At 27.1% G+C, this 9,606-nt stretch overlaps 1 protein-coding gene across 1 annotated transcript; it reads left to right on the top strand.

Moving 5' to 3' along the window:
* Window positions 1-697: 697 nt before the first annotated feature.
* On the top strand, window positions 698-7,568 carry LOC107442277 (short-chain dehydrogenase/reductase family 9C member 7). Its single transcript, XM_016055801.4, has 6 exons — window positions 698-815; window positions 2,697-2,774; window positions 3,844-4,056; window positions 5,277-5,459; window positions 6,455-6,587; window positions 7,058-7,568. The coding sequence occupies exons 1-6, from the start codon at window positions 698-700 to the stop codon at window positions 7,464-7,466; spliced, it is 1,134 nt and encodes a 377-aa protein (XP_015911287.4). The 3' UTR covers window positions 7,467-7,568.
* Window positions 7,569-9,606: the final 2,038 nt, after the last annotated feature.

A 9,606-nucleotide genomic window follows, 5' to 3' on the forward strand; every position in this document is an offset into this window, starting at 1 on the left:
TAACAAATTCATATTAAGCCGAATTTATATTAATATTCTCTCTCTGAATTCATATTAATATTTTCTCAGTATGTGTACGCTATGTGTATTTTTGATTTAAAAACTAATTTTATTTTAAATATTGCGTACATGCATCTCCTAAATTAATAATTCGTGCTTTATAGTATGTCATAAAAATAATTTTACTGACTCACTTGTGCATTATATCTTACTATAATCATAAATTTTAGTGTTAATGAATAATGAAAACAAAGGCGGCTACATTACACCAAGTAGTGTAAAAGAAAATTTCTGGTTTTCCACTCTACCAGGAACTCATCCTTGGCTCTTGGCATAGTGAATCACTTAGATCTAAGAGAGTTTTGATGTAAAGTAGTTGACACCATTTTTGGCGTTGAGATACACCAGTTTATTTTAGAGTATACTAACTAGCTATCACGAGAACTCCTCCAGATTGAAAATCTAAGATTTTCCACTGTCAAGGAAACAATAGAATAACCATTTTTAACAAGGGAGAATTGAAGTACTAATTCCTATTCGAATTAACTTATTTTCGTAACCACAGGGACTGCCAGCACGCGAGTCAGGCGCTGGAGGAGTTAGGGGGAAAAAACCCGCTTTGTAATGAATTCTTATTGGTGGAATTAATTTCATAAGGCTTAGATAAGCATGACTGAAATATTTTATTAACAGGGACATGAAACAATTACTTTATTTATACGTTGCCGAAGTTCGATTGATGTTTAAAACTAAAAATATGAATATTCAAAAATATTTAGCTTTGTTAAAAGCAGCGCATATGAAAGTTAAAGATGGTAATAAAATTTATCTATTTAAAGATTTATTTTGGATGCGAAATTTATTTTTTAACTTTCCTTATAATTAATACAATTTGTATTGCTATGTAACGAATTCTAAAAGATTTAAAGAAAATTCATTTGCTTGTTGTTCAACTTTGCATTTAGTTTCTAATTAAAATTATTCAACTATTTATTTCATCGGGAATGACATATAAAAGTATTTGTAAAAGTGTTCTAGTTACAATTTCACCAATTCCCCATTTTTGGCGAGCTAATCAGTTTCACCTATCAAAAATTTCTTAGTAAAAGATTTAGTAATACAATATAGCTCCAAGTTGAATAGCTACTTTATACAGATAAGTAATCATATTAAGAAAAATAAATAAAAAAAAAGTTACTTCGTAATAAACTTTTAAAGTGCTGCTTAAATAGTAAAAATTTTAGGTACTTACGTATTATCGCAACCAGGCCAAAATTCGCATAAATCGCCAAATTTGGCGACCCTACTTACGGCAACCCTACGTGTTATATGAATAAAATATTATAAAATATATTATTTTATTATAATATATTATAATATTATATTATATTGTATTATATTATATTATATTATATTATATTATATTATATTATATTATATTATATTATATTATATTATATTATATTATATTATATTATATTATATTATATTATATTATATTATATTATATTATATTATCATAATATATTATTATAACATAATAATATATTATGTTTTGTGAATAAAATAATGTAAGAAACTGTATTAAAAATTATCTGTAATTAATAAATGTACATTTTCTTTCTATTCATACTTTCTTACTCAAACTTACAAATCGCGCCAACCTGGTTGCGATAATACGTAAGTACCAAATTTTATAAGGAAGACAAGTGATTCCTTCAATAAAGCAAACAACTGGTTAGAATTTAAAATAAATTTAATATTATATGTAATTTAATTGCAATATATAATTTTGTTTACTTAAAATGAGTATAATATATAATAATGTAAACCCTTGCATGCAAATTTTTTATAACCTAGGCACAGAAGATAAGAAAATAAAGTTTTTTTTTATCTAGATAATTTGTATACCAATTTTAATTTGTATACCATTTACTTTAAAATAAATATACTTATTAAGAGAACATCACCCATCTGAATTTCAAAGCTAAGGCGAAAGATAATGCACAAATGAGAATTCTTATTTTTTTTTTACTTTATTTCTTTTTTCTTGAAAAGTATGGTAGATGGCAGGGTGTAATTTTTCACTGAATATATTTTGCATTAAAAATGCGTTAAAAAATTGTTTTAAAGCTAATTTTTAAATAATTAAGCGAGAATTTTGCATTTTCTCGCAAACCTAGCAGTATCGACTTAATTTAAAATGAATGGTGTTGCGCCTTTTAAACATAATTTTGACAGTTAAACAAGCAGATAAGCAAACAAAATCTTATTCTTTCTTTCGTTCGTTTTTTTTGTTGTTGTTGTTCCACGTTGCTAAAATATAATTCTTTCTCTTTTTTCTTTTCAATTAAAATGTAATTCTTACAGAGCTGAAACAATTTTTGACAGGAATTTAAGACATCGAAACTCTGTTTCGTGCTTCGAAAACCCTGCTAAGAAGATTTTGAGATGCTTCCAGTTTTATCATTTTTTATTCAATGATCAACTTTTTACCTAACGTCATTGATTTCTTTTTAAATTTAATAATTTCTTATTACAATTGTTTTGATTAAGGATGTTAAGCTTTTTATTTTATTTTATATCATTATGTATAGAAATCTTTCTCAATTTTATAGAAGTACTTTAAGTTTCCTTAATTTGTGAAGAAAAAGTGCATTAATTATATGCTATTTCCATCGTTATTACAAAATTAGGATCCCATTCTTTGCTGTTAAAATGGGGATATTCAGGTAGAAAAGTAGATCCCAGTGGCAAAGCTGTTTTAATTACAGGTAAGTTTTGTTTCAATGTAATAATTTTTTAAAAGCTCAGAGCAATCTTTCATAACTTACTTTTATTACAATTAAAAATGTGATTGAGCTTTTATATAAACCAAAATCCTTGGAATAGTCAAATTGCGAACCAAAGAATGAACAATCAAAGTTTCTTTCTTTCTCTTAAAAAAATAAAAAATAAAGATGGAATTTTTAATTACATTTAAATGAAGTTCATACAAATTAGAAGTTTTATTTAGGTAGAAAATAGAAATTTCATTATTTTTTTGTGTTTAAAATATTGGAAGGATTTTAGCATTTAAAACTTTTGGTTGACTAAGCGTAACTTCAAAATTTTAAAAAAAGTTTTTGTTACTTATTATAATTTTCGGAATATTAAGCATAGGCGTTGAGTCGCTATAGGAATGACGCGTAAATAAATTTTTTTAATCTGTTGATAGCAAAGTCACAACTAAAGTAAACGCTCATCACTTATATTTCTGGAGCCCTTTCCCTTTAAAAACTTCATTTTTGCGTGCTACAAAGTGTGTAAATATATCAAAATAGCTTTTTGTTTCAATGCGTATGGATATACTGTTCGATATTGAAATGTGTTAATTCGATTAACAATATTTTGTTTTGTAATATCACGGTATTTTTTAATGAAATTCTTCCATAAATGAGTAAAAAGAGTTTTTAGCCTATGAATGATTCACAAGGAGCATTGGCCTAATTAAATCTATTGAGTTCGCTATTAATTGAGCCATTAAAGAAAATTTAAAATCTTATTGCGTTAAGATAACTATAAATTATGTTTGGCTTAAAGATTTGGTTAAACAATGGCTTTTAACAAATTTAAATTTTGAATAAAATAAATTCTGTTTGCATGTATTTACTCAGAGCTAAAATTTTTCGATAGTATTTACTTTTTAAAGTGCGTTAATAACCATTCTTTTACAACTTAAAAATTTCAAATCGAGTAATTTTTCGCATTTTATGGGATAAAATTAAATATTTTATTTGTTAAAAATGTCCTCTTTATTCTTCACTAATTTTGAATACTTTATGGCGATTTCTTGTTTCTAAGGCTGTGACAAAGGACTCGGAAACATTCTTGCAAGAAATCTAGCCACTCAAGGTTTCAAAGTTTTTGCAAGCTGTTTACATCCATCTGGGACGGGCGCAACGGAACTCAACAAAGATACTTCAAAGAATTTGCAAGTTTTCAAGTTGGATGTCAGGCAAGAAGAAAGCGTAAAAGAAGCATTGGATTTTGTTCTTAAAAACTTGGGGAAAACAAGTAATGTTTCGCATCAGTTATAATACTCGCGTTGCAATTATTTGAAACGTTTTTCCAACAGTTATACAACTGTCCAAATAAACCACCCTGTATTACGTTCAATAACATTTTACCAGGGCCTTAAAAATAGTTAAATATATTTCGAATATATTATATACTATAATCGAGCCTACTAAGGTATATTTCGAGGAATCACTTTCCAGGAAAACTATGCAATGAATTTTTTCTCTACGATGTTGACAAGAACTGACATATTTTTTTATTATTTTGAAACCCATCTCTGAATCATCATTTACCAAAATTTATTTTTAAAAAAAATGATCGCGAGTCAAATGCTTCAAATTCAGATTAAAGAAGGAGAATACGTACTTAACATAAAAACATTAAAAAATTTCATGCAACAACAACAAATTTTTAATACATGAAGATATATAGTTATCCTTCCCGATAAATAAATAAATTGTGCTCAAATTTCGTGTAACTTAACATTCCAAGGATATTTTGTCAGCCAGTTTTGAAAATGCGGTTGTGGGATTTTTGTGTTTTATTTTAAATAAGTGGATTTATTTTAATATTGCATAATATTTCCCATAAATTGGTTCACTGGTTCACAGGATTTTGTTTGAGCCAGTTTGGAATACGTGATTTTGAGATGTTTTGTTCAAAGTTTTTAGGTAATGGTTTCTTCTAGCACCAGATGATGATCATAACCGACGATATATTGTTCTGTGAGTGATTAAATATTACATTCTTTTGAAATATACAAAAATAAATAAATTAATACCAAATGTTTAAAATGTTTATACTTAAATAAATTTTAATATAATAATTTTTTTTTATAAATTTTAACATTACATAAATTCTTTCTAATATATATATTTATCTTATATATTTACCTCACATAAATTTAAAATTGAATTCATACTTCTAAATCTACAAGAAAAGGTATCTAAAACTGCTGTTTATAAATTAATGTGTATTTGTAATACCACACATAAATGAAAATCTGTAATGGATTTGTTACACCACACGATTTTTTATTCGCTTTATGCTCCAAATACTTAATTTAGGTTTATAAAGGATTAAATCTTTCTCAAAAAACACATTCACGGATTTGAAATCGCATTATATTAATATCTACATTAGGTATTGCAAAATAAAAGAAATTTTTTTTTAAAAAAAAGATTCTTACAGTTTATAATAATAATTAAATTTTTCAGAGCTGTGGGCAGTTGTCAACAACGCAGGAATTCAGAAAGGATTTTCTGTAGACTTTTCGAGTATGGATGATTACAAGGAATGCCTTGACGTGAATGCTTTGGGTGTAGTAAGAATGACCAAGACTTTTCTGCCATTGTTGAGAGAGTCCAAAGGAAGAATTGTGAACTTAACCAGTATTTTAGGTATTGTTTTTAAAAATCTTCTTTCTTAGATAATGATAATACAAATTTATAGGAAATAATACTTTTCATTAAAATTATTATACATATTATAGTTTCTTACAAAAATTGCGAATACAATGAAATAATAGTAAAACAAAAACACAAAGGTAAGTATACTGAGAGGAATGAATAGAATGAATGAATAGAATGAATGAATAGAATGAATGAATAGAATGAATGAATAGAATGAATGAATAGAATGAATGAATAGAATGAATGAATAGAATGAATGAATAGAATGAATGAATAGAATGAATGAATAGAATGAATGAATAGAATGAATGAATAGAATGAATGAATAGAATGAATGAATAGAATGAATGAATAGAATGAATGAATAGAATGAATGAATAGAATGAATGAATAGAATGAATGAATAGAATGAATGAATAGAATGAATGAATAGAATGAATAGAATGAATAAATGAATGAATAGAATGACTGAATGAATAGAATGAATGAATAGAATGTGATTCTCAGATGAGTTCACAATTTCTCGAATACACCATCATAGGACTATACACGGTTTTTTATATGGTGTATCCACAGGCAGGACTTTTTTACTTTATGCTCAAAATTTTAAATGGGATGTCAGTGCTGGCTGCTTTCTGTTTCAAAGGGTCACGCTCTGGCTCACTAAGTTTTCGCACATTGCGACAAATATTACTCAATTGTATTTTCTTTTTCATTTATCTGTGATATGGGATGCAATATGACATATGAATCAGAAAATCTGAATGTCATAGAATTAAAAAAAAATTGAACGCGTGCCAGGATATGACAAGAACAAAACAGAACATAAGTTTTCGAAAATCAGTTCAATATTCGATCCTTTTTGAAAAAGTAAATCACAATTTTGATCATTTTATTCTGAATGTGTTTCCCAATTTTTTTTTAACTTTATTTTATATGGATTTATGCAAAATAAATGAATAACGCCAACGCGTTATTTACAGGTCGAATCTCTGTACCACATGCCTCTCCTTATGTGATGAGCAAATTTGCTGTAGCTGGATTCAATGACAGCATACGGCAAGAACTGGATGAATGGGGCGTTCGAGTAATTTCAATAGAACCAGAGCTATTTGAGTAAGTATATTCCATGTAATCAAATATAATCAATACGAAAAAAGGAAGCATTTAAAAATTCAAAATAAGTTATTAATGAAAAAAACAACAACAACAGATGGTGTAAAAATGTAAATATGTTCGTCATTTCACAACAACACCCTACATATTAACTTAATTTCCTTACGTTTAGTTTCTGAATATTATTGTTTTCTTTTACGTAAAATTATTCGTTATTTTTATCGTTAATTTTATAGTGTTATTCATCCAAATCGGTGAATATATTATTCATTGTTAATGTGCTGTAACTTACTTTTCATCTTTGCGTTTTGACACCGAAGACTATGCTTCCTTAGAGCAACCGTTATGTTTGTATGTTTATTTCATGTGATATATTTGTATTTAAAAGTGGTTTTAACTTTATGAAGAACGGATTTTTATATCAATTTAATACAATTGAATAAAGTAATGCTTTTTTTTTCTTTTTGCAGTACTGAACTAACGAGTAGTAAATCAATAGGTAAAAGCATCGAATCCGCAATGGCCTCAGAGAATGACACTATCATACGCCTTTATGGAGAAAATTATTTCCCAGAATTGAAGAAATATGTGAATTGGTACACTTCGTATGCATCACCAAAAATGTACAAAATTATGGACGCATTGGAAGCAGCTCTCATGTTGGAGCGCCCTTGGCCTGCTTACAGACCTTGTCGCAACGAACTTACAAGGATATTGATTTGGGACTACGAATTAAAGATGCACATAAACAGAGATTTAATTACCAGATTCTTTTTACATGTGACTGGTTTTCCAAAACCCCGTATGGTGACTCAGAAGGAATTATCTCCCCAAGTCTTAAAGCCTTCGAACATAACAATAACTCCTAGTAATAAATAATTTATTAATTTAGGCTCATGTTTTAATGTCATTCCTTAAGTTTTGATTTAAAAGTTTTGTAAATTTACATAAGAAACAAGTTATAGCATTTAGCCTATTTATTTCATAGCGATCAATGTCTAAGATATCCTCAAACCTTAGAATAGTTACTCTTGTCTTAAATTAGTGAAATATAAATATATATCAGTGATTTTCATAAATATGAATAGATTTCCACAGAAACCACAATCAACCAACAGGAAATGTGTTAATTGTAGATTTTAACAGTGTATGCGTATCTCAAGAAAAACTGCACAAAATAGAGCAAATAAATAAACTGAACGTTACTAAAAAATATACTTCTAGTATACATTAGTCAGGACATAGGGTAATCGAATTAGTGCTTCTGAAATTCGTATTATCTCTATTTTAAATCTACTTAGCATTTTAAGAAAAGCTGAGGTGGATTTATATCATTTTGAAAAAAATATCTCCCCTCGGTGTTTAGCATGTTTTGCTTGATATTTTACAATTTATTAATAAAATGTAGGCTGAAGATTTTTAAAAAGTACCTATATAAATCAAAATTCTTAATTAAAAAATTTTAAGGCTGAGAAAATTGCTTATAAGTAAATTAGTAATAAAAATTATCAATTTAAAACAATTGTGGTGTTTTACTAGTTATATATGCGGGTATGTAACTAAATTGTTCAAAATACTGATTATTTTTGTAAATCATATCATGACAACAAAGAGTTTAGATATTTTTTGTGAAAATATTCTACGTGTGTGTAAATCAATGAAAATTTATATTTTCAAAAGTATGCCTCATTTTTATCAGTTAGGCTATGTCATTTGTCAAGTTATTAAACCACAAAGAAAATTTGATGAAAAATTTATTAAGTTCTTCACACTTCACTAAAAGTTTTAATTTGCTCTTCAGCAAATGTTATGAAAATTAATTTTTCATAAAAGAAAGTGCATTTCAATTAGGACAATTTACAATTCAATTGTAAATACTAGACTAAAACCAAAATTCGATTGATATAATTCAAGCTATATATCAACGATAGTCAAATGGAATAGTTTCTAAATTTAAAATAAATGAAAAAAACCCACTCAGTTCAGAGTACTTACTAGTCTTCCTATTATATACACCAGCATGCGTTCGGTACTTCAAAACATAACCAATTATAAGTAATAGGAGAATTTCAATTTTATTCATGACGTTGTATAGTAAGTTGATATACGCACTTGAAATAAAACACAGTTTTAAATTATTCTTCAAAGAAGAGAAGGGAAAAAAATCGTTTGGTATTTTATAATGATTGCTGGTTTTACAAGTTATGTTCTTACAAACTATTTATTTATTTATTTTTTTAATTTTCAGCTTCTTCACAAACATTTTAATAATGGTCGAATTGTTTGAGTTGAAGCTTTCGTTCGAAAACAGTCGAAAAGGTTTAAAAGATTTTAATCTTAAGAGAAAATGGAGATATTGGTGAATTGCTTAAATGGAGATTTTGCTGCGAGCTCCAAATTCCTTGAACTTTTGAAACATGAATAATCGTTTGGCTGCTGACATTTCAAACTATTTAGTTCATAATTTCAATGTAAAGCTAGTATTCTTTATTTAATAATAATTCTTTTAGCAATATTTTAAATAATTCTGTCAGATAAGCAAACAACGGGAAAAAATCATAATTTTAAAGAATAATCAAACTCAATTAACGATTCTTAGAAACTTAAGTAACATTCTTACTAGATCTGGTTTGACCTTTCTGCTTAAAAAGTACTAATAAGATTCCTAATTTCTAAATGAATATTTCATATAAATTTTTGATTTCATGAAAAAGTTACGATAAAAAATACAGTCAGTGGAATGTCGGAAAATATTTAGTATTAAATTAAATGCTTGTTTTCGCAACAATTTAATTCAACACAAAATGGTTTGTTTACAACAAAAACGGAAGTATGGAATACCTCTTACTAAACTTTTTCGTTTCCTCGAACTGCCGCGTCTGAACATTTTGGAGTGAGCTAAGATCAGCCAAAAAGCTAAGTTAGAGTACTCAAACATTCCCTTCTCTTTTTTTAATAAACAAATGATTTTGTGTTAAGTTAAATGTTTTGAAAAGAAACTTTTTATTTTTATGCTAAC

Source organism: Parasteatoda tepidariorum, chromosome 2 (genome assembly GCF_982258835.1).
Source record: "Parasteatoda tepidariorum strain Cologne lab strain chromosome 2, Ptep-v5.0, whole genome shotgun sequence".
Lineage (NCBI taxonomy): Eukaryota > Metazoa > Arthropoda > Arachnida > Araneae > Theridiidae > Parasteatoda > Parasteatoda tepidariorum.